General features: G+C 39.3%; 1 protein-coding gene across 1 annotated transcript in view; it reads left to right on the top strand.

The window, feature by feature from the left end:
* The first annotated feature begins 2,198 nt into the window (after positions 1-2,198).
* Positions 2,199-26,244, top strand: part of LOC128742323 (mucin-5AC) — a 187,978-nt gene continuing 163,932 nt past the window's right edge. Inside the window, exon 1 of the mRNA XM_053838653.1 lies at positions 2,199-3,167. Within this exon, the coding sequence (XP_053694628.1) occupies positions 3,077-3,167 (91 nt within the window). The 5' untranslated portion in view covers positions 2,199-3,076. The remainder of the gene's footprint in view (positions 3,168-26,244) is intronic.

Raw genomic sequence — 26,244 nt, 5'->3', positions numbered from 1 at the left:
GTCGCGATTTGTGTTGCTCCGTTTTGTTTGAACTTTCTTTTTTACTGATCGCGATTGCTCAGCAGCCTGCTCATTGTTCTTCTCATTGAGGAATAAACTGAGCAACAAAGTGTTAATACACTTTTTGGCTGCCCGTGATATGGCACAAAAAAACTGTTTAGTTTTCTCGCAGCGGCAACAGTGCAAAAAATGTTGCATATGACCACAAACTATAGTAACAATGTAATTCCCGAGCCGTTGCTTGCTGCAGTACGAGCGATTTCGAAAGTTTCTCAATCTAAATCTGGGGATCTGAATCTGTGAGAATCTAAAGTTTGTTTATATTTCTCTTTATTTTTGGTCTGTTTCTCATTGCGTGGATGTATTTCTCATTTGTGGCAGCAGTTCTGCTCATTGTGTTGAACGAAAAAAGTTGCACTTTTTGCACGATGAGTGAGGAAATGGCAAGCCTGGCAGCCAAATTAAGATTTCATTTACGATGGGAAAATGCGTTGTAAAATCAAACTAGATGCTGTAATTATTTAATATATTAGTAAGTGTAATGCGATCTTCATGAATTTCCATGTACTTATTGTTAAAATAAAAATGTTTCTTCGTCGAGTAACATTTTTTCATAACAATGGTGGAATGTGAAGTTACATGTATTGTATTTGTTTGGTTACATTTAATTTAAAAATATGCCTGAATCAACATGATGCAACATCATGTGCCATTATTGTTCACCAATGACATTATAATAACACGATGTTGCAATGAAGTTTCATTTTACTAGATATACACTAATATATAGCCAGTCTTCTTGATGGGGTGTTTTTGGTTAAAGAGTGCAGGAAACAAAGAGATTTTGAACCATTCTTCACGCACACTCACATATGAGCACTTTCATGAACGTAAAAAGGTCGTATAGCTTCGTAGTCGCGAATAGGAAAATGAACTCTCACTCGTTCTGTTTGACGTTTGGTTTATTCACCCTTTTCTAATATTGGTCGACAAATGGTCCAACCACAGAAAATCTGTGGTCCAACTATGCAAGGTTACCATTTCACTCCTAGTTCCTCTAACTATATCAGTACCCCTTGTGACAAACTAAAGAAAGCTGCACAGTTCCCTGCAAATGTGACAGATGGCGTACAAGTCTCTCTCTAGTGACAAAATAAGTAAACATAACCTAACGTATTTTATTATCTAATATTATAACGAAGGTTTAGTTTAAGTACAAATTATGACGTATTTCAGTCCAGAGATGTCTCTGAAAACCTGATTTGTGATGGTTATAGGGTAAACTGTTCCGTTTTGGTCATGTGTACATGCTAATAGCAGAGAACTACTATATTGCTTATTTATTATATTATTTCCGTAGGTGAAATATTATGAGAAATTTAAGATTTTTTCATCGATTGATATTAGCTTACATTTCATACATGGTTTAAGCATATTAAATGAAATTAAATTCACAAAAAAAGCTAATTACTGATACTTGTGAGAAGTTTTGTTTAACTATAATAATTATTGAGATGCCGCGATTTTCAATTGGGTGACGCAACGCTATCCCAGGGGATCACGGAGGAATAAAATAAACAGAATGTCCAGCGCACTATTCGAATTCCTCCGTACGTATTGTAACAAACAAGCATAGGTACCATAGGCTTTCGATCGGCTCTTGTTGGCGAATGCATTCCTTCGTTGTATTGGCTCAAACATCGACGGGCGCCTTCTACAAAGCAAAACCATGCAGTTGATCATGATCGAATGGAGGAGCTAGCTTGGCTCGGTGCTTATGTCTATGTATGAGTGTTATGTATAGTTACTATATATATAGTTCGGCGGATAGAAAATCGGGAGCCAAATAAACGTCAAATGCGGAGCCAAAAGCTTTTCAAAATCCAAAATGCAAAAGTAATTTTAAAAAAATACACTTTATTTTCATAGAACTAGTCATTTTCAACACCCGCCAGTGATTATTTTTCGTAAAAACCTGCACATTTCACCATAATTTCAAATTTAATTTCATAAATCAGGGATGCCAATTCGCCTGGTTTTCTATCCGCCGAACTATATATATAGTAACTATAGTGTTATGCAGCCAGCAACAACACCGCGAACTGAATCGCGCAGACCCCCAAAGAAACTCCATACACCTTACCATTCGGTGCCAACTTCCTTTAGTTTAGTAGCGACATTCGAACCGTTGAGACACGCGTGCGATTGTGTTGTGATTGCTAGGCTTTGGACTCATAGGCGACGAACTCGAGGACTGGGGTGAAGTGCTTTTTTTCATTTTTGGAATAATGATGAAGTTGTTGTAACTTGCTGCGAGATTGGTGAACGTGCATTGTGCAATACTGTCTTGTGACCTGAGTGAATTCAGTGGAAGCTGTTAACAGCTGATTACCGGATAAGTTTCAGCTCTGTATTGACCTCGAACGGAAACTGGTGACTGCTCGTTCTGGCCGAGTTCCGGTTTCGATAGTAAAGCAGAACTTGGAGTGTGGCCTGTAAATTTGTCACTTCACCACCATTTCGATATGACAGTGCCGTGAGTTCAAATCTTGTGGTCCCCAGCAGCACCAGCGCAGCGCAGTGGCAGCAGTGTAAAGTAATAGGCACAGGCTGTGGAATGAGGCGCGAAGGGGGGCAGCTCGGCTAGCTGCAAGAAGGTGGTGAAATCGATATTGTGCAATTGCGATCGATGGTTGTTTTCTTTCGTTTCTGTACTTTGCGCCTGGCGATGCACAAGGAAAGCATAAGGGAAGAAAATGTGAAAATTGTTATTTGATCGGTTAGTGATTTTTGTGCGTGTATTGTAGTTATCAAGGCAAGGTGCGAGAAAATGGTAAAATTTAATTGCTATTAAGGCATGTGAATCCATGTTGGCAGATTGCATCTCCGAGGAAAAAATCAAGGAAGCGTAAATTAACCACCAGAAATCCCAAGTGCACTGAAAGAAACACATACTCGAAATCCATGATCGCAAACATTGTGCAGTTTTTCGATTTGTTTTGAGCGTTGAAGTGCTACGTTAGGAAGAAGAAGAGAGGAAGATAGTGAGCGGGAGGAAAAACTACTTACCGACGAGATGGGGCACTTTGAATGCAAATCGGTTGCATACATATGCATTCTGTTGCTGAATGTAGGATTACAGTTGCAGCAATCGTCAGCACAGCAAAGTAAGTGGTGGATAAATTCTCTTTATTTATGTTTTAGTGTTTTTCCCACAACACAGTCTTACATTATGAAGAAGCCGGTCGGGTAGCCCAAAACAGGCAGAAAGGTTACCGCTGTGCATGACACCTGCTAGCGAACGTTCAGCCGATGCGATAATGAAAAAATAAAAGAAAATTAAAATAAAGATGATGCATCAGGAAAACACGGCAGAGTTTTTCTAGTTGGCAACTTTACTATCGAAAATATATGCGGCCGTCCGTCGAGATGCGAAGTTCGGCACCGATGAAGTCTTCCATTGTTCGAAAGCGACGAACCCGCGCGGACTTTTTTGGGGCCATCCGTGGCGGCGGGTGGCGGTGGCTAATTATGAAGCGATAAGTAACTCGCTTTGTTGATTTGAACTCTGGCGTCTGACGGTACGCCAATCAGATAATACATAATACATCAGCTGGGTGCGATCGAGCACATCACTCTGCCGCCCTTTTTAGGGGGGGTCTTCATTTGAGTTGGATAATGACTATACTAATTACTATCGGTGCTTGCATTCTTCTGTCCAGTTAGGCATTGAAGTTCAGATGGTTTGGCTGGGTCGTGCTTATCTTCGTCGTTACGATACGATGCTGCAATTTTTGTTCGGCTTCGTATTTCGTGGCAAAAATTATGCTACTGACTTTTCATCTCAAGGACACAGCATTTCGGCGTTGCATATTTACTAATTCGAAATGTTAATAACATTCATTTGGGTAAATGAGTTTGAAAAGGTCTTGTTTTTTGTTTTATGTTGATTCACTGTTATGAGGCAAGAATCGTTGTCATTTTCGAGGTTAATTCTTAAAACATATAGCGGTGTCTTCTGATTATATTTTATTTTCGCCTGAACTTACGATACAATTGGCTCCGAAGTAGGCTGGAAAAGAAATTTAGCTTATATTACGTTTGAGCTCAAGTTTTATGGAAAGCTAATTGCTCTCGGATTCAGCAATTGTTACAAATTCAGAGAACTATTGAAAAAATTTAAAAACTGCTTTATTAACTATGTAAGAGAAAACATCCAGCCATCATTTTGCAATTTTCATCGGTCCTGGTCAATCAAATCAACGAAAAATCTAAAGAACAATCTTGAAAAGTACGTTCAGCACACGGAAACCACAGATTGTGATGATCCAGAAATGATACCGAAACAGAAGTGTCGCGATTCATCGGTGAATCCCGAAATGGAATTTCATGATGCTACGCCTGCGCGTGCGTCACTTGGGAAAACAAGGTGCACATAACCTGTTTTTAGCTAGTGTGGATAATTAATTCACATCGCTTCATGATACACGGTGGCAGGGAGGTCATCGTCAACTCTAAGCCAAGGTCACATCTCACTTAAAAATCCTCCTCATTTCCTTGACACAGATCATAGACTGACAAGGTATATTTTACCTTCCGATGTAACTATGTTTAGCATATACATGTACATTTTTCGGTATCAACGTGTATTTTTAAAGGGTGTTATAGTCAAAATTTGGTCAAACAATAATGGGTGTAAATTAATTAAATTTTGCATTAATAAAATCCAATTATGTTGTTACAGTTGCTCTTGAAAATAGAGAAAACAAATCCAGCTAAGCTTCCAGTGGACCGTATCTGAATTGCCTTTCCAGGGTTTTTAGTTTAACTCCTGTCATCAGATTCTGTTCAGCCTCCTTGTTCGCCGTAAAACGCCAGTTTGCCTAAATTGCTTCTCGCTTCTTGATCAGTTGTTTGGGTCTCCTTAAGGATCCGTTTAATGATGGTCCAATAGTTCTCGGCTACAATATGGACGTTTTGCTTCATTAATCCAGGTTGCCAAATCCAACCAAAACAACACGGAACAATTGGGTTGCATCAGAAAAGGCACAAAGCAAAGCCTTGGGTTTAAACGTCTTTCTAAGACTTGACCCTTCTTTATCGACAGACTTCGCGGCCGGCTATTAGAGTACATGACAATTACGGGGTAGTGCAACAATCCTTACTTGCTTACTTACTTAGATGGCTTGCCGTCCTAAGACAAAGCCTGTTGAACAAAGTTTCTCCATGTAACTCGGTTGAGGGCTACCGCTCCCCAATTCCTCGGACACCGAGTACTCTCCACCAGATCTCGCTCCACCTGGTCTAACCATCTTGCTCGCTGCGCGGTCGTCTTGTTCCTACCGGATTTGAGGCGAACACCATCTTTGCAGGGTAGTTGTCCGGCATTCTTGCAACATGCCCTGCCCATCGTATCCGTCCAGCTTTAGCTACCTGCTGTTTAATTTAAATGCACGACTAAAAGAAATGTGTCAAGTTGAAGTAAACCGAATTTTGATCGTAAAAACCTATAAAAACCGATTAAGCGAATTTTCTTGAGATTACGCTACCACCTGCTGGTGAATACAATTATACATCGCAAATTGTAGCAATAGTAATAGCAGTGTTGTGTACAGAAAAAAATTGAGTGTTATCAGTTGAATTGCGGCACGCATGTCGAAAGCAGCCAAGCAACTTCACTCGTTGCTTTGTTCGTACTGCCAGCTTCACCCCGGAGAGAAAACGTATGACATCGTGAGGCACTTCGTCAGATATAACAGATCCGGTGTTTACCACCTCTTCTTCAAGAAAGGCGATAGCGTCAAATGGAAGACTGGTTCCGGTCGCCCGACGATGCTCGGCGTCTTGGCTAAAATGGTCATTTCTATGCGGAAGCGTCAGTCGAGTCATGTCTGTGTCGTGTAGCAGACAATCACTTAGAAGGATCGGCTGAAGGAGCTGGTGAATACCTCAGATAACATAAGATCGTAATAGAAAGTCCTCATTAAGTCGTAAGCATGTTAGTTTTACATTGGAATTGAATAATGATTAGAGTATGTCAAAGCGAATAAATAAATTGTTTTGTAGTCGTGCGTGTGGTCATATACAACTTATGGCTGTGAATTATATAGCAGTATAGTTGTTTGCAACATTTAGTTATATCTTGATTGCATATTGAGAAGTATTAAGTTGCGTGTTCCAAAAACTATTGTATAGAATGCAAGATAGAATTACAAATGATTGTCAAAATTTTTGCACGTATATTGCCTCCGCTTTGGTACCTATATGTTCTTATGTGGCGTGAAATATAACTTTTTCGTGCGGATATGATTTCATACCTCTCAGTTGCAACCTAGATATACAAACCAAATTGTTTGCTGGGACATCTTTCGGCCGAAGCGCGACGCCGTGGCCTTAGTGGATGACATGACCTACTTAACGCTGGACAGCAACGACTGGTAACAATGGATCGGGTACTTTACATCCCACTCCAAGGAGGTAAGCGATGACGTCAAAAATATCTCCTACACCAAGTTTCCGAGGAAGGTCCTCCTGTGGCTGACAATCAGCGAGGGAATGCTCAAGCTGCTGTTTTTTCCTTCGGAGTTTGCGGTGAACGACGACATATGCATTACGAAGTGCCTATCGGAAGTTGCCGGTTTAAGCATAAGCATAAGCACAGGATACCGCCCGTGTGCTGCTACTCCGTTATTGACCAGGACCGATGAAAATTGCAAAATGATGGCTGGAAAAAGTATACTTGGGACAGCACGCTCTTCCTCATTGTGCAACTTTATCAGGTCCCTGCATGCTGATCAATACCGACGCCGGCCACGTCCGAATGCGGGTCCTGGCGGGGTGGGAAGGAATGTTAGTCCAATACTTGTTGCTACTAAAGACCAGGGAATCCTCTGCATCTTCACAAGTATTTCGGGAAAGGAATTGATGTTAGTAGATGGGGGGAGCTAGATAGATAATGTAAGTATGTAAGCACCAGTTATATGAGGCTAACCTGGATATTAGGGGGGCTCCGTAGCCGCAAGGTTACCGAGTCTGCTTTGACAAGCGAGTGGTAGTGGGTTCGAATCTTAGTAGAATCAAGCCATTCGATGTCAAGTGACTTTAGCATGGGTTTATTCTCAGGCCCCTCCATTTACCCTTCCTTCGTGCTGAATTCTATATTTACCTTCTGAAGCCTCTTGACAGTGCAAATGTCCCTCCTATAGTTAAGTGTACTGGTCAGAGGTACGAATGAGTCCTCGCCCCAGGGACGGCTATAATATGGGATAGTGCTGGCAGCGAGTAATAAGTGGGTAAAGTAGATCAAGCTTTGAAGGAAGGGTAAACCCCAATACACGCAAGCACGCATACAATTTAAAATAAGCATATCGCTCACTCAATAGCGATTATAGCAAAAAGAAATACAGTGCAGGTCATACAGCAAACACCCGGGCGATATTACAATAGATCAACTATACTGGTCGCAGTAATGAGTCCACACATGAAAAAAAACCTGGATATTCAAAAATTTTCTTGTAAAGTCAGTAATTACGAAAATTAAGATATAAAAAATATCTTTACAAATTTAATATAATGCCATTGGTGCTCATATACAACCATAATTTAATTTATATCGAAAAATCTATGCACATCCGAGATTTACGGCTCGAAAACTACGTGACAACTTGAACTTATTATACCTAAAAAAACAAAAATCAGGGATAATGAAACGAGCCAATATAGTCCCTAAGTTGATAAACATTTTAGGGATGGGAACTATCATTAAAAATCGTTACTGATAACTATCAGTAGTTTCAGTACGTTACTGATAACTATCAGTAAATATCAGCAATTTTACCCATCGCGGCATTGTAGCAGAAAAAATAGGAAATTGTAATAACTGCATTATTCATTGTAATTTATCAGGTGGACTTCATAGGGGCTCGCGCAACATCCGACCAGATTTTTTCCATCCGACAGATCTTGCAGAAATGTTGAGGGTACATCGTGTCCTCGGATCACATCTTTATTGATTTCAAAGAAACATACGATACAGTCCATCGAGACCAGCTATGGTACATAATGCACGAAACCGGTTTTCTGGATAAACTGACCCAACATTGGAACGAGTGATGTGTTTCGCCAGTCTCCGGGACACACTCGAGTCGCTTCGAGACTCAGCGAGGGTTGGGACAAGGTGACTGCTTATCCAGTATGCTGTTCAACATCACACTTGAGGCGGTGTTCCGACCAGCGAGTATCGAAACGGGAGGCATGATTTTTATCAAGTGTAGAAGTATATGAATCACAATATACTTTCACTGCTTGAGAATCCCAGGGACTCCCATCTACATCTGACGAAAGTCGGTAGGCTACGGTGGGCCGGGCATGTCGTGAGGATGCTGGGCGACAAAGCAACGACAACAGTTCTTTTCAACAGCCACACCGGCACCGGAAACACGAAGACTCAACATGCAAGATGGCTTGACCAAGTCGAAAGTGATTTACGACTTTTGAGACGATTGGGAAACTTGCGACGAATGGCCCAAGTTCGAGTTGAATAGAGACGACTGCCTGAAATAGCACGAGCCTCCCCGGTTCTAGGCTGTGACGACAACGATGACATAGTGTGTCACTCTCGTCTATCGTACGCAACTACCGACCATAAACTTTAATCCAACTGATTTTTCTAACGGGACGACGTAACTGTATCAGTAAGCATCAATAACAGCGAAACCTTACTGATACTTAGTGATACAATTGCTTACTGATAACTATTAGTAATTAATGACAGTTTTCCCATCCCTAAAACATTTCCTCTTACCAACGCTAATATGCAGAGATATAGCGCCCTACCCGCTTCCTACCGGAAGTTGCCGATTTCATCAACAAGTATCACGCAAACGAGGATGTGATCTTTATAGGTCGGACCTGGCTTCGACCGATTATGCCAAGAGATCACTGGAAAAGATGGACCGGCTGAAGATAAACGTTGTACCAAAGATTGTCATGCCTTTCAACGTCCCTAAGCTGCGATCCATTTAAAATTGTTTGTGAACCTTAAACGGGGGATCTACTTTAATAATTTCGTGACCAAAACGAAGAAGCAGCTGTTCGCCAAGACCACGCAAGAGCTGAAGAACATGCCAACATCCATCATCCAAGGCTAAGATTTCGGCCAACTGTCATAATGCGGCTCGGCAGGGCATCGATGCTTCTTTGCAAAAAGCTTAATAAACGTAGGACTTAAGGAAAATATTAGGGATGGGAACTATCATTAAAAATCGTTACTGATAACTATCAGTAGTTTCAGTACGTTACTGATAACTATCAGTAAATATCAGTAATTTTACCTATCACGGTATTGTAGCAAAAAAATAGGCAATTGTAATAACTGCATTATTCATTGTAATTTTACATTGCAATTTATCGGGTGGACTTCATGGGGGCTCGCGCAACTAGCGACCAGATTTTTTCCATCCGACAGATCTTGCAGAAATGTTGAGGATACATCGTGTCCTCGGATCACATCTTTATTGATTTCAAAGCAACATACGATACAGTCCATCGCGACCGGCTATGGTACATAATGCACGAAACCGGTTTGCCGGATAAACTGACCCGACTAATCAGAGCTATATTGGAACGAGTGGTGTGCTTCGCACGTCTCCGGGTCACACTAGAGTCCCTGCGAGACTCGTCGAGGGTTGGGGCAAGGTGACAGCTTATCCAGTATGCTGTTCAACGTCATTCTTGAGGCGGTGTTCCGATCAGCGAGTATCGAAACGAGAGGCATGATTTTCATCAAGGCTAGAAGTATATGAATCACGACATACTTTCACTGCTTGAGAATCCCAGAGACCCCCATCTACATCTGACGAAAGTCGGTAGGCTACAGTGGGCTGGGCACGTCGTAAGGATGCCGAACAACAGAGCAACGACAACAGTTCTTTTCAACAACCCCACCGGCACCGGAAACACGAAGACTCAACATGCAAGATGGCTTGACCACGTCGAAAGTGATTTATAACTTTTGAGACGACTGGGAAACTTGCTACGAATGGCCCAAGATCGAGTTAAATAGAGACGACTGCTTGAAACAGCACGAGCCACCCTCTAGGCTGGGGCTCTAGTCTCTAGGCTGCTGACGACGATATATAGTGTCACTCTCGTCTATCGAACGCAACTGTCATTTGCGCCGTGAATAGGTTTTAAAATCAGCAGTCTTTTCTACCACATTCGGGGTTTCTGTCGATGGTTAGATGTTCTTTCTATTGTTTCAGGACACCACATTCTGTAGATTTGAGACAAATAAACCAGTTCAATCAGCTCACGACGTGATAATCCGGGATTATTATCACGAGTCTATAGGATCGATTTGCGACGCGGTTTTACCGTTGGTGACGTCATGATGTGAATAAAGGAACTTTTTATACCTGCTGGGATTGTATACATTCTTGCCGTAATACAGTGATAATTTGAATTTTTTCACATAAGCAGCGTTTTCATAATTCCAGATTCTTTTGTGTTTACCCTTTAACAAAAATTTACGGAGAAATTTTTGACGCATTTTCCTAGATTTTTCGGCTTAGAGTGGAGAGATCTTTCGAACGCATGTTAAGAATGTTGCTGCATTGGTGCTACAATGTCAAGCAAATTATTCTTGTTTTATTAATTTTCATATGTGGTTCTCAGGCCTTAAAAGCGTCGGTTTCGAATTAATTTTTTTAGCTTTGCCCGATTAAATAATTGGAATAATTGCAAATGTTCTTCTGAATGAACAAAAATCGACATATAAAACATCAGAATGCATATAACATGCAGCTGTTGCAAAGAAAAATATATTCTCGGAGAGTCTATACTATATAGTGCATAAATGTATCATCTTAACCATGGAAGAAACAAATCTTTGGAATTTGTTTTTGCTTCGGGTGGTTGTCTTCGTCCATTGTGATTCAACATTCGTTCTTCAACCTGCAAAGCCAAGCTAGCTTATGCAGTTTCAAATAATTCTTTTGTTTGTATCCGAGTTCTGGGAAAATCATTTGATTGATCCAACAGGCGCAACCACACAGGTGCTAGGACATTCACCTTCCTCGTTAAAATTCGTTTTGGTTCAGTAAACTAGCGCTCTCTTCAGCAGTGAAGACCGCAGAAGTGTGATGTTTTTACGTAGGTACTGTGCGTTTTAGAGTAATGAGGCAAAATTGCATTCAAAAGTAGTAAAAATATGAATAAGGGAAATATAAATATAGTCATTGATAGATGAAAGAAAACCAAAGAAAATAATAACGTTTTAAGCCTGAATTCATATGAAGGATCAAGTCGCATATTTCTTCAGGCTCTAACACGAAACCCATTCAAAATTATTGGTTTGCACGAAAACCTGAGAAAAATCCCAGAAAGAATTCTAAACAATCCTTAAACTTTGTTATGAAAAGAATGCGTTTCCAATATTTCGATATTCTGTACACTGAACAAAAGCGGTAGCTGTGTAATCCATCTATATCTCTTCTCATAATTTCTCACGCAATAGTTTAAAAAAAAATGCCGATACTTCAACAATAATCACCTCATCATTACGAGATAAACGCAAGTTATGCTCAAGTGCAAGTACCATAGGCACCCGGAAAGGTGAAACTCTAAGTGGCTAAGACCTAACCTTAAAACACACAAACTCGCAGTTTGACCTTTTCGTCGCATACAATTACCAAATGTGACTTGAGGCAGCATCGCATTTCAACCGTTCGAAGCCCAGATGCTGTATAACGTTCCTTCAGCACATCCGTACCCAACTGCTTGGTGGCACCTTGCCGTTCGAATGCTCCGCCAAGCAATCGGTATAAGCGTTGGCTCTTTGCCGAGGTCGCTTAGTGAAAGAAAAAGATCCTCTTCAAACTCTATCGACCGATAGAAGCGGGGCCCTCGGCAGTTGTTTTAACGAGTCAATACTGTTGTCAATATTATGCAAATAGCATCCTATTTTGAGAAAGAATCGCGCTTGTGTCGACGAAAAATACTTCAAACTGTTTATGTAAAGGTTGCACGAGAACAAACTCACCGAACAAACAAGAACTTGATCGGCGAGATCTTGTCTGTTGCGCCATGGATGAAACAAACTTCGAACGAAGATCGACTTATTTGCAACGAACGAGCCTCTCAGATTTCTTGTTTTTTCCCTCGTTCGCTCGCTATAATGTGTAAACACTCCGGCTCGAAATGTCAATCTGTAAATGTCATGTGTCATCATAAAAAAATCGACGCTCCATCCACCACTAAAACTAATTCAATTGTGTTTCGGTATAACCGATATGGTTTAAAATTTTCGTTTAGCAAGGGATCGACCAGTCGAAATGGAATTGATCGTTATAGCTAGATAATTATCGGCTGCGTCTGTATGGATTATAGCTTTGCGAGCTGTCTGACATTCCAATCTAGGAATGGGGCTTCTCAATTAATAGCACATGATAGTTTCACACGCAAACGCAACGATGACGTAACGTTGCGCACCCAGGTAGCAGCGTGTTGATCGCGTAAAAATGAAAGTAATCTGGTTCAGTGGCGGGCGCTTTTTCGTGGCGCATTTTTCGGGTTTCGAAAGGGCTTGGCGGCAATTTAGTCGTACCTAACCTAATGATAGACTTACGATCGGTGTTAGATACTTTTACGAACAGACAGAGAGCTGCCAAATGGCTGACCTTCAGGACAAAAGACAATATTATATTTTTTTGAGCTCGCAGTAATGTTTCCGGTATAAAATAGTTTTAATTGCCCAACCCAGCACTCTGCAGCTCGACACCTATTGGCCAATCAAAACCATTCTACCTTGAAATATGAACTTAGCAGCTAAAAGATCGTTGTTCTTTGTTTGCCATTCTTGTCCGAACGACAATTGGATCTGCAGAACAGACCAGAATTAAAACACACCCTGCAGTGCGCTGGCTGGTTGGCTGGGCCGGGCCGGGCGGACCAGTTTCGATCAATGACGCGTCACAGCATTGTCGACGTGTCTGAAAACAACAACAACAACAACAACTACAACAAAAAAACATGGTTCGCACGATCCAAATATTCACCGCAAAACAACTTGATGTCGCTGTAGCCGGCGGCCACTGTTGCTCCATGGCGAAACAATTTCAGTTAGTAAGTTGCAAACGCGAAAAACCAGTCTGTCAGTTCCCATACGGTGTGTCTAGGTATGTGTGCGAGATAGGTGGTGGCTGGTTGCTCAAGTGATCACGGATATTCGCTACAAACCGTTGGAGTTGGAGACAGTTTTAAACTGCGAGTGGCTGCCGTAAAATGCGCGATACACATGCCTGTATAGTTTTACATGTTTCGAACAAGGCTAGTAGAACGGAAACCAATTACAAAGTGGTTGTTTGTATTTGTGAAATTATTTTTAAAGTTCCTGTTGAAATGAAAGATTTCTGAACAGGTTTGTTTCTAAATCATCCGGGGTATCTAGACCCTCGGAAATTTTTTCGAAATCTCCAAGATTAAACCACTTTTAATATTAGTTCTTGCTGCAATTAGCAAAAATTTAAAAAATACGATTTTCACTCAGGTGTTTTTAGTTTCAGTTGAACATTTCGCAATAACCCGATGTATTTCGATTATTTGACAATACTTGTTCTACTTAATTTATTTTCGATTAATTGCTTTTCACATGTGTAAATATTTAAGTCCAACGTTCTGTAGACAAGCGTTATCTTGATTTTCCCACTGCAAGTCCCTAATTTTTTTTGTGATTAAATTTATTAATAATTTATACTCACTCCTCTAAATTTAAGTTTATCTAAGAAATCGATTCAGTTTAGTTGGATTTATTAGTAAACAAATTAATGAAACTTTGAGCTCCTTTAGCCAATTTACTATACTACTAAATTAGCCTGTAGTTATTTTCATAGGTAACAACAGTTTTGTCAACCCTGGCATCGAGAATCGCCCACAAATTGGCGATGACGTTCGAGCTTTAAGGAGGCTATTCCGACGCCTACGGGTTGATCTGACTAGACCAGAAAAAAGACTTGGTCTTCTTGGCAGTATGCTAAGGGTTATTGCTTCTGCTGAGATACGAACTTCGTTTCAAGGCCCGTTTTAATCAGCCAAACTCTCAGATTTTCCCGTAGAATATTGCTGTAGGAATCTGTCGTCACTATTCCGTCGTTTTTCACGAGACTTCGCACTCCACCTCACGAAAAATACCCACATACCATTACATTTCCTAAGGGCATCGACCAGAAACTGATAGCTGAAGAGTTTCTGGATCTCGCGGACACACGCTATGTCCGAAGGCACTTAGTATTTAACTTTTATGCACCTCTGATTTCTCTTCACCGGATGTTAGTATTGTTCTTAAAAGATGGTCTTAAAATATTCTATCTTGAGTTTTTTACCAAATTCAATTTTCAAGGTTATATAGTTATATATATTCCTTCTTAAGTGATCATATTCATTGTAATCGACCATTTCCGATATCAACCAAATTTGTTTAATTGCTCATTTCGACTCCACATTCAATTTCCCAAAGTTTTGTACGGATTGATGAATCCCCCTTGCAGTGACGCTTCTTCATTTTTCTCAGATTTTCAAAAAAACAATTCATTTTTTATTACATGTCACTGCAAGGAGGATTGGTCAATCCGTACAAAACTCTAGGAAATTAAATGCGGGGTCGGGATTAGCAATTATACCAAATTTGGCTGAAATCGGAGATGGTCGATTACGTCGGATATGATCACTTGAGAGGGAATGGCCCCTAAATGACCTTGAAAATTGAATTTGGTAAAAAACCCAAGATAGAATATTTTAAGACCTTTTGTAAATTAATTGTTTTGACCAATACTAATAGCCTGTGAAGAAAAATCAGAGGTGCATGAAAGTTAAACAATAAGTACCTTCGGACATAGCGTGCGACAGTTATCTTCGGATTCTGCTCGACTTAGTCTTGGTGTGTGTTGTTGCATCCGTTTTGCGCCTCCCGTCCCTGCTAGGGTGGACGCTTTTAACTTCAGAAGAATTTTTCCAACCGCAGCACAGTTGGCAAAAGCGACCGAAAAATGGAACTTTTCATGTCGCTGTTTTAAAGGGGTAAAAAGTAATTTTTATTATGTGAAAATTACGAGAAATCGATTGATAATGGTCAACGATTCCTTACTTGTTTAGGAAGAATCATTTATCAGTTCTCTCTAATTCTAATGTGAGATTCTTTAGTAAGAAAAGTAGTAGAATGTTTGGAATATGGAAAATTTCATTTCAATACAATATCATCTAGCGCTCTGATTTGCCCGATTTTACTCAAGAATGTGGTACTAAAGCGAAGACTCCTGTAACAAGAAGACTGACAACTTTGCCCATATTTGAGAAACTCTGATGGAAGCTCGCTCTGCCGACCAAGGTGGTCCCTGGATGCATCTGTGTGAGTGAGTGCTAATATTCATATATCAGGTATCAGGTATCAGCATCTTTGGTTCGAGCAGCACGTTTCTCACAATCATGTGGAAGATTTGTGCCTTGCCCATCTTGCCTGTATCATCATTTACTTGATGAGGACGGGAAGGAAAACAGGAGGAATAGGAAGGGGTGGATGAGGAATTTGGACAAACACAAACACATACATACCGAGAGATTTTTGTACCCCCAAGTGGATACAGCAATCCTTGGTACCGTGACCGCTCCTAATTCAGCGCATTTTTATTTATATAAGTATTTTTTAACATTGTGCATAACTGTGATCATTGCGTTTTTTTATAAATGTTTTTTGAATATTACGCCATTACAGTGGTTTACCGATTTTATCTACCCATCCGAAAAATTTTGGTAGATATATTTGGAAAGTAGACAAATTTGGGGAAAAATAAATTGCTCCAAAATAATTTAATTGAACAAAAAATATGGTTAATATTGATCATTTTCTTCAATTATGCATTATTTTAGTGTAATTTTACGCATAGGGCTCATTTTATTCATACCAACCATTAGCCATAATGCATGTCAACTCAGCAATATTATGAAAAAAGACATATTGAAATTCAACATTGCTCCGATTTTATTCAAATTCAAATGTGCTTATTCCTTTGCAGTAAATTTGAGATCCGTATTTTTATTTGGTACTTAGGGTTCTCTTTTCTGAGTCAGTGTGGTCCCAAAAGTTACCATTTTTTCCACCTTTTTTACTTTGAAAATTCATAACTTTTGATCCATTGAACCGATTTCAATGATGTTAATACCAAATGGAAAGTATTTGAATGAGCTTTTCAGAAAAAATATTGGACTAAAGCCCAAACTTTTTTTATTAGCGCAAAAACATTGAAAACATTCACTATTTATGTTTCCATGGTGTGTAGACCAAAAAAATTCTAAGTTTTCATTAAATATCGAGAATACGCATGGTTTTTGTTTTTACTTGTAATAAAAGGGGTTTTTGACAAAGAAATGCGTCTCTAAAATAAAACATCATGCGAGTCCATTGCATTTTCGCATCTTTATTTCTTAAAAAAGAGTATCTCAAAAACGAAAAATGTCAGATATCTGATTTTTGATATCGTATGTAAACAACTAGCTTGCCATTGAAAGTATAATGAAAAATAAATCCTTCTTTCCATTTCCGGGATTTCCTTTTACTCCTCCCTTTTACTTGGTAATAAAATTATTAAAATCGGTTCAATGGTTCAAAAGATTAGAATTTTTAAGGATAACCATAACCATAGTTTCTAGCGGAGACGGGGTGTGCCCGTTAGCGTTACGGTATAGAAAAATATCACAAAGAATCATTGTGAAATGTTAAAAATATGCGTTTCAAAATAAATGGAAGTTACTTTGCGTATTTGACTTCAGCATTATTATACCCATTCTGTGTATAATTACATACCACAGATGCCATATAGTAAACTATAAAATACAGAGAAATATTCCCTGTTATGCATAAATTCATGAAATCTTCTAAATGTTCATGCCGAAATGACAATTTAAAAAAAGGTAGATAAAATCGGGGGTACCTAAATTCGGGTGTAGATTAAACCAGGTGTAGATATAATCGGAATACCACTGTATTCACAAACAGGCCATAATATTTGAGAGCGAAATAATTTAACGTGCAACTGAAAGTATTTTATATGACAGAAAACATTATCGTTAGGACCAACGCTAAGATTGTCCTTCTAGAAAATTAACAAATTTATGATCTAAATTCTTTGCAATGATCAAATTACCCAGCATAATTAGAAAGAATAATTAGTTAATTAGAGTGATTGCATGCATTGCTTTCCCTAGAGAAATGCGATGCAATAATGCGCAGATTTAGACACAGATTTTTTATTCATGTTCCAAATTCTGCGCAGTAATGTATCCTACGAAGAAATCGCGAAAGAATACGCAATCTCACCCAAATGGCTGAGGTATAGGGGCATGAAAATTCAAGGAGAATCTTTAACTTGCATTGATTGGCATCTTGGTCTGAGTCTCGGGGTCCGAACCTACGAGCGCCAATTCAGGAAACCGTCTTCTATTTTTTTTAATGTCCAACCTCATGGGGCTGTCAGATAGTGGGGAAGTGGTTTCTACATGAAAACACAATTTTTAGTATTAGTTTACAGTCTAATTTTCAGTATGCAGAAAACCCGAATCAATTCGCGCTTCACGTTATCGAGAATAAAATATTTAAAATGAAGCAATCAAAATGATAACAATATTCCTTTGCCACCCGGACAGCACAAGAAGGCCGGATCATGGATTTAATTATGGTAATGGGTAATGCCGGATTTTTTGGTGTGCTTTCAGCGTATAAAGACATAAACAGCATGGCAGGAGTATTTATTTTCACTTTTTGGGTGCGCAGAATTAGGAGCAAACATGCGCAGAATTAGGAACATGGGCAAGAAAGTGCGCAGAATTAGGCACCGTGGATAAGTTTACAAAACGAAAAATATACTCAATTGTTGGTCGACTTATGATTCCCATATGTTTTACCAGATATTATAGACCGTAACACTACACATTGCTGCTATCCACGTTGTTAATTTAAATCTAGAATACATAGAATAGTAGAAGAATCATTAAAAAGGTCTTAACTGCGCAGAATATGGTACGTTCACGGTAGTTGACTTATCTGTAGTACACCCCTTGGGGGCTATACTCATGATAAATAAGAGCTTATAGCTCAATACCGCTTTCGGTAAGAAACATCAAAATGTCTCGTAATTTTAGTTTCGTAAAATCCGATTCATTTAAGACGTCGGATCCAAAGATCCTATGACGCCATTGTGCTACTGCAGGACAGTTGCAAATTACGTGATATGGTGTACCGTAGTCGGATTCACATAAATTACAATGAAACGATTCAGCTCGCTGAATCGTAGCCATATGATAATTTAGTCTGCAGTGACCAGTCAGTGATCTGACAACAATACTGCAATTTACCTTTGAGTGTTGCAAAAGAAATTTCGTAACCTTCTCATAAGGCTTAACAATGAAACTTTTCGTTTGACGACAAGTTTCAAGATTTTCCCAATAACGTTCATGTTCAGATGAAAACCAAGATCGAATCTTTTGTTTTATCCAACATGCCGCAGTTGGTAAAGTAGGTTCCGGTCCAAAAACTGACTTTTCTGCTCTAGATTTTGCTAGTTCATCAGCCCATTCATTTCCGGTTATACCAGAATGGCCATGAACCTAAACCAGATGAACGGCATTTAGAATGCTTAGTTCTTCTAATTGGGTGTGGCAGGTGATGACTGTTTTAGATTTAGAATTAGCCGCACAAAAGGCTTCTATAGCGGCTCGACTGTCAGAACAGAAGTAAATAATCTTGCCTATCAGTTCTTTCTGAAGTGTAAACTGAGCTCCGTACATAATTGCAAAGATTTCAGCTTGAAAAACGGTGCATTAACTACGCAACGAATAGGATTCCTCCAATTTCAGCTCACGTCAGTAAACACCAGCACCCGCGCGACCGTCGTACAAGGAACCATCGGTATAACAGACCACATAGTCGGAAATTTTCCTTTCAATGTAGCCTGACATCCACTCCTTTCTAGGAGGAAAGTCACTTGAGAAAGTCCTATACAAGAAAGTACGCATGAGTGTTACATCGCTAGGAGCAAGGGCAAACTTGTCCTCAGCAACAAATTGCGGCCACAATCGAGTATGACCAGTGGAACCGTCCACAGACTGCCAAAGGCCAATCGCGTGTAGTCGATAAGCATATATTAGTGCCTCTTGCTTCATGAGATTCTCCGGAAAATTTTACATAAGATCACCCATATTTTATCAGCCTGCAGGCCGTATCTTAATAGCGTCTTTTTTCGCTCGTTTTTGCCCATAGTGCATCGTGTCATTCAAGCAGAACTTTGCATTGAACCATTGTAGATCCCGAAATTTGAGTTCTGATTCAAACTACTTGCACTGTTTTTGTGCAAGTTGATGGATAGCTCGTGCACACGGAACACCGAATACATGCATAGATTTTTTTTGTAAACAATTGTGTTTTTTCATGCTAGATGAAAGCAAATCTTGTTTATGACGAAGTGCAGTTTCCGTACGACGAACTGCCGCTGAAGCAAAAAATTTGTTCCTGTAACAAAAGGAAAGTTCTAAAACATTTTAACTGTCTAAATGGATGTATCTGTACAGGCAAGCAGCGAAAGATTAATCTCGTGCCAAAAACTTGAGTACATGTGGATATAATTCCTTTAAAAACTCGAAATAAAGTGTAAATCGTGTTTACGAGGCGCCTCCGTCATCCTACACTAAAAATTTTAACTGGAATATGAAATGTGCTTTGTAGTTTTTGTTGCGTAATTAGATTCGGAAAAGAAATGGTTTACTAAGGAGTCCAGGGAGTCAAAAATCACGAACGCACAAGAGACAAGGATATTGTCTTTTCTTCAAAATGTTGCGACAGTGTATGATGAAAGTTTGTCACTATTGCATGTAAGTTAGGACAAAGACAAGTTATCGTAGCTGTTTATCGTGGATACAGATGTTTCATGACAACTACTACTTGTTGCCTGCGAAAAAGACACATTGCTATATGCAATACGTGTTGTACGCAACAAAAGCAATCCTAATCATGACACACTGTGTCGGCAGCGGCAGTGTTTGGTAGTTACCAAGGTAACGTTGGTAACTTTTGTACGCCAGACTTTAGGACAAAGCAAGCTGGTCTTTTTCTTAAGGTTTTTGCTATTTTTCCCTTTTCAAGTTGCTTATAAAGTATTGTCTTTAACCAGTCGACTGGCGACAAAGACATATTTTATTGTATACCTGCATCACCAACAACAAGCGCTTGTGAGAACGAGTGTGTATCAAAATATATTATCATCGAAAGTTGTCCTGCTTGCAGGTGTGGAGGGACATTTTTTTGTCCTAGTATTTTGTTATCGTGATATATTCTGGTTGCTAGGTGTGTTTGTTTTATAAGCTGAGAATAACTGATTTATCACTCTTCGTTTTCGTCGGTTATTTCTGCGTATAAACAATAGTATTTTGATTCCCGGCTAGGGACTACTCTACATTTAAAAACAAACTAATATGTTGGGCAGTTGAGACTTAATCGTTTACTTTTTACGATCTGAGAACAAAGAATGGCGAAATAATAATTTCCGTTTTGTACGACAGCTGCCTAGACTGCCAACTTTCGTGTGCAGGGTTGACCGCAGTTTTTGTGTTGATTTACTTACGACATTGAAAAACGCGTAACTGAAGTTTCCACCGTAGGAGCATTTGAAAAACTTCCACAGAAGGTTCAGTACACTTTAGCTAATTGAGTAACGAGCTCCGGTTTCATGGAGCATATTTTATGATAACGAGGAGTTGTCAATTGTGTTGATATTTCAAAATTATCATACAGGTTTGGAACGAAGCGTCACAGAATTTTATGAAATTTTGTATATGAGCATAGTACACGGACTTGCCAGCTGAATACCCGATCTTACTCGGGCTTACTGTCCCTTTTACTTATAGGGACCTCCTCCCCTAGTTAGGCGTCTCCCCCCTTTTGTCACCCAGTATTGATTCTCTTAAGTTAAAGTACCTCTATATCAAGTTTGGTGGAGAATGGTCCAGGCGTTCTGGAGAAAAAAATAATATCAAAATTTTCACCAATAGATCAAAAGAATCATAACACAATAAGGTATTGGTAAGATAGTAAGGCAAGCTCTCATTTATGTTACAGCTTTAAATTATTCCGCGAAGAATAAAGTTGAAGAATACAAACACAGCTTCAACATTTGAACAAAATTCTAGAACCTTTATTGGGAATAATTTACGAAGGGATTGTATATGACAATTAGAAGTCGTACGGCCTCATCAAAATTAATGGTTTTTCTACTTTTTATGCCTTTGTTTATCGAATATTTGTTCATATACCTACATATCACAGATAGTTTTGAACAGCGCCTGTACTTGCTGATGGAGCAGCACTATCGATACGTGATATTACACAAGATCGTGCGTTTAGCACGTAATTATTGACACCGCATCATCATCGATCGGGTTTTAGAAAGTTCCATCGAATAATCTAAATCGTAACCGTTTAGCCGGCACCGGTTCCAAGAGCGCACATTGCACAGTTGACTCCGTTTGTGCCGTTGTTGTGTGAGTATGGTTAGAGAAAAATAAAATGAAATTGGCGACCGCCCAGTAGACCCACGACGGTAGGCTACTATTACGGTTGAATAGAGCCCGATAGTCGAAGAGCGATTGTGCCCCTTAAGGCCAGCATAACTTACCAATACCTACGTGCTAGGTAGGTTTAAAATGGTGCGCGTAACAATTGAACCGTAAGTATTCCGCGTTAAAGTTAGTATTTTGCTTGCGCTGTAGGACCATACTTTGCACGGCGGGGCGCTGCGCTGAGCCTATCAGAGCGAACGGTTTTCGGCTTAGATTTCTATATCGTGCATGTTAGCGATTGCTACTAATGTAACTTTTAAAATGGTTTAGAGGTATCGGCTGCTGCACGTCGCCATAATGAACGAGTAATGGCGGCAAAATATATTTTACCGCGCGTTACATACAGCCGGTATAATTTCAATGTTGTTGTAGTTGAGTCTGAGGCAGCTCAAAGGCATTGATCGAGCACCGCAAAACGGAGCTAGATCGGTGGAAAATTGCGCCTAACGGAAGAATCGGGACACCAGTCGGTCGCCTTGCACGCGCGGAATGTGAACTATGAGGGAGTGTCGTGGCGAGGCGGCTACGGCAGCAGCAGCTCAGCGACAAAGCGGCAATAATGGAATCGTTCCGAGGCTGGTACCAATCCTTAAAATCGTCACTCGGCAAATGCCAACAACGAACCGTGTTGTTCGTTGTGGGCTCCCCTCAACTTAACCTACCGTGATAGATCGAAATCGAGTAGGGATTGTAAATTAGCGGCTTTTGTTCTATTCTGGAAACAGTTGTTCTGCGGGTACACTCCTTTGGAACTGAATAGTTTAACTTCAGAAGCAGTAATGCCGAAGGCAAGCAGTTACCTCATCTTTGGGTTTGAGGTATACGGAGTGGAGCCGATAGCGTGTTGAGATATTAGGAAGCTTAATTCTAAGAATCAATGCATATTTTTGTTAAGCAAATAAAGGTTTCAAAACATTTTTGTGAACTCTTTTGTCTATTCTAAAGCAGCAAATCGCTAGAGATTGATACAAATAATCATTCAAATTACGCAGATTTAGGATGACAGACAGAAAGTTTTCAATATATTGACAACGGCTAAATAAACAGAAGAGATTAATGCCGGTTTAAAAATGCTTCCTTGCGGTATCTAAGCACCAACGTTAGTAATCATTGACAGTGGAGATTACTCATCTCATGTCTGTGTGCCACATAGTAGTAAGAGAATAAAATAAAAATATTGCTGATAGTAAAAAAAAAATCCTTTCAAAAGTGCGCAATCGATCATAAAAGTGTAATTTTAGTCTGAATCGTTTCGGTATCTTCGGCACACTTTTTCGTTAAATTCCAAGCAATAAGTGCGCCCAAGACCGAAACGATTCAACATAAAATAATATTTTTATGAGCGATTGCGCACTTTTGAAAAGTATAATTTTTCATGCAATCAGCAATAAATGAAAGTAAACAGTAAACACTGATCAACACAAAAAGAAATACTAGACTTAGTACCAATGCCGTTTTCTGAAGCAGATTACTACATGTGTTAAAGGACTTTCGTTTCTAGCTACATAATATGTGCGTTCTGAGAGGCAGACTTTCACACTTGGCTCCAAATTTAATCCAAATTTAATTATATTGCATCAAAATATTTCACGAGGAGGCGGTCTGGCCATGTCCTCGATTAAACTGGATAGTATTCAGTGACATAACAACCACAACCGGTATCTATTGGCTCAATTCATTCACCGTTTATCAGCAAAATTTCTGTCTTACAATTCACATAACATAATTACCACTCGCAGTCTCTCGGTTTGTGTCTGCATTTTTTCGTGTGCCCGTCGTGGTTCAGCTTAGTGCAAATCAAAACGAGTAGGGTCGTCTGGATTTCATGCCATACCTACATAGTAGAAATACTTTCGCAAAATTATATGTGTGCTGTCTGTTGGCTACTCTGGTAGAGCCATAAATGGACTTTTGCTCGTGAAATCGACCCGCAATATTCAACCGTTCTTGTACCGAGCTGGCTACGCGTGGCTACAAGGGACGCACACACATGGGAAAGCTACAAACCTAGGAGGACAGCAGCAAAAACAATACCTAATGAAATCGCTTACGTAACAATTATTCGGCTTCACGTTCAGGTTTCAGACAAAACACTATAAACACGGGAAATGCGAACAACAACGGAACAAACGCGGCATGTTTTCTCTTAAGCGGTTGGGTCTCCTCGTATTTTGCCTGCACACCCTGTTTTACCTACCTCGTCTAAAGATGAAAATCATCAGCTCGAAAAGATGTTCCTCAATCGTGGATATATACATGAAAAAAAATATACCATCTTCATATGCACATGAAATTCACAACACATCCGAATGCGGAGAAGCTACTGCAACATAAATGGAATATTTGCGCTTTATGAGCTCGAGAAAAGCAGCAGTTGAGAAAAACTGCTCGGAAAAGTGCTGCTCTATAGGTATCCGGTATCCGATCAACGATCCGGCTGCACCTCGCACACACTGCAGCTGCTGGACGCATCCATCTCGTGCATTCATCATCAACCGGGCATCTGACGGAATGTTTTGTGCACAAACAAAACGAAACTTTCTTCACAATTATTGCCTTATAATTAACTGGCTGGAAGCAGTGATGCCGGCAAATTAGCGTAATATAATTGATTTTATATTGAAATGAACTCTCCGCTTTTGTTTTGGTTATCATTGCATCGGGTGAATATTTAAATTTGCATGCTAAATTAACGTGTTAGCGTAAGCAGTATATCCGATTTGGTTTAATAAACTTAAAGTGATAGTAGTTAAATTGCTACATAGAAAATAAAATAAATGATGTATCTTGTCTTTTTCATTAATCTGCCAAGATTACAATGACGTATACCCGGTTCGCTTTCATCAACATTTGCTGTAAAATCAATGTAATTTTCGAGCAATTGCACATAAAAAGGATGAAAAAAGTTTGTTTTTATATTTATCATTTTCTGCAATATAAATGAAAAAATATAGGTGGATTTAACTGAAACAGGCGCTTAACAATCAAGAGAAGTACCATTGATCAAGAGGAGGTACACTCGGTTTCAAGTTGAAGGTTTCTAAGTTTTTGCCCTAAAATGAACGATTTGCTTCAATTTGGTACAAATTCGAGAACGTTGTGCAATGGTACCCGAATGTTTTAGTAACTAAACTACTGCCGCCCGCTATATTAGGTAGTCTAATACTTAGTTTTGCTTTGTTCTCCCAGTCGCTCCGGCAAGTTTTCGTGTGATTAACTGCCACAGAGCATGTTTTCTTTTTATTTACTTGTGAATAATATTACAACTACCTAATTTAATGGGTGGCAGTAGTTTAGTTAGTAAAACATTCTGGTACCAACTGAAAGAGCTTGGATGCGAGCTCCATCTGCCATTGCACAACCCAATGTGTTTTTGGTCTCTATCGAAATTTATCCAGCATAACCAATTAAATCATTCATCGCATCACACTTTCTCCCTTTTCAAAAATAGAGTTTACGCTATGACTGCGTACAGACTCATATACAAGTAAATAAAAAGGAATTACACTGAATATTGATAATTTGACAGAATATTCCTGAGATGAGGCAAAGTAATTTGCAAACTGAGTAGATTGGAAGTGAGGTTGAACTGAATCTGAAAATCAGAAGGTTCAAACAGCGTTGCAGAAAAAAAATCTGGATAAATTAGAGCGCTGACCAAAAAAAAAAAGAAAGAAAAACAGTCTATCAAACCTCGAGAAAAGATTGATCTATAACGTGGCTTAGTTTAATTTTAATAAAAGCTTGAAATAATTTTACAAAATCTTCAATTTAAAAAAAAAACTTTATAATATTATGGTTATTATGTTAATTAATCGTTCTCACAATTTATTTTGGACATTTACGTCAAAATCAAATGAAAATATTTAAAATAGAGTATGCGTAACGCCTCTCCAAAATACATAAATCACCATACAGTACTGTTTCCATTTTCTTTTGACGTATGAATACGTTATACGGCAAGCACTGACGAACTGACATGACACGTAGAGGAAAATCCTTCAAAAACTACCTTTCTCACATTTTGCTTGCACACTATCACTCTCTGTTATGCATGTTGCGGAGTAACTTATATTTGTAGGGTTTTAAACCGTAGCGTTCTTTGCATTTGTATGGTTTTATAGTGATACCGCGAAGTACTCGTACTCGAGTACTCGAGCGCTTTGCATGGAAAAAAGAATTTATGCCAGTGTCTTGTCTGTTTGTCTGTGCGGCAAGGTTTGGCTACACTCTTAAACGAACTTACCTGTGAATTGGTTGGATTTAGCTAAACCTTGGTAAAAACTTTTCAAAGTGACCTTAAAGTATACATTCTCAAAATTTGAGTAGTTTTTCAACTCAAATGTTGGTAGTAGGAACTTAAAAGTGCATAGTTTGTCACAGAGAATAATTCAATTATCGGTAGCAAGTAGCCAAAATTTGTTGAATCTTTTACCCAAACTTTGAAATTGTACTCTAAGGGAATTTTGAGTAGTTTCAACCAAGTTTTAGTTGAATCCGATCTATTTACAGGTAGACTCATTTAAGAGTTTAGGGTGTCATTTCAAAAAATCTAACTCGAAAAGTGATCAAGTTTTAAACGCTAATAAT

The sequence above is a fragment of the Sabethes cyaneus genome, chromosome 3 (genome assembly GCF_943734655.1).
Source record: "Sabethes cyaneus chromosome 3, idSabCyanKW18_F2, whole genome shotgun sequence".
Taxonomy (NCBI): domain Eukaryota; kingdom Metazoa; phylum Arthropoda; class Insecta; order Diptera; family Culicidae; genus Sabethes; species Sabethes cyaneus.
Note: the sequence above shows the minus strand (reverse complement) of the source record. Positions and strands in the feature narration are given on the sequence as shown.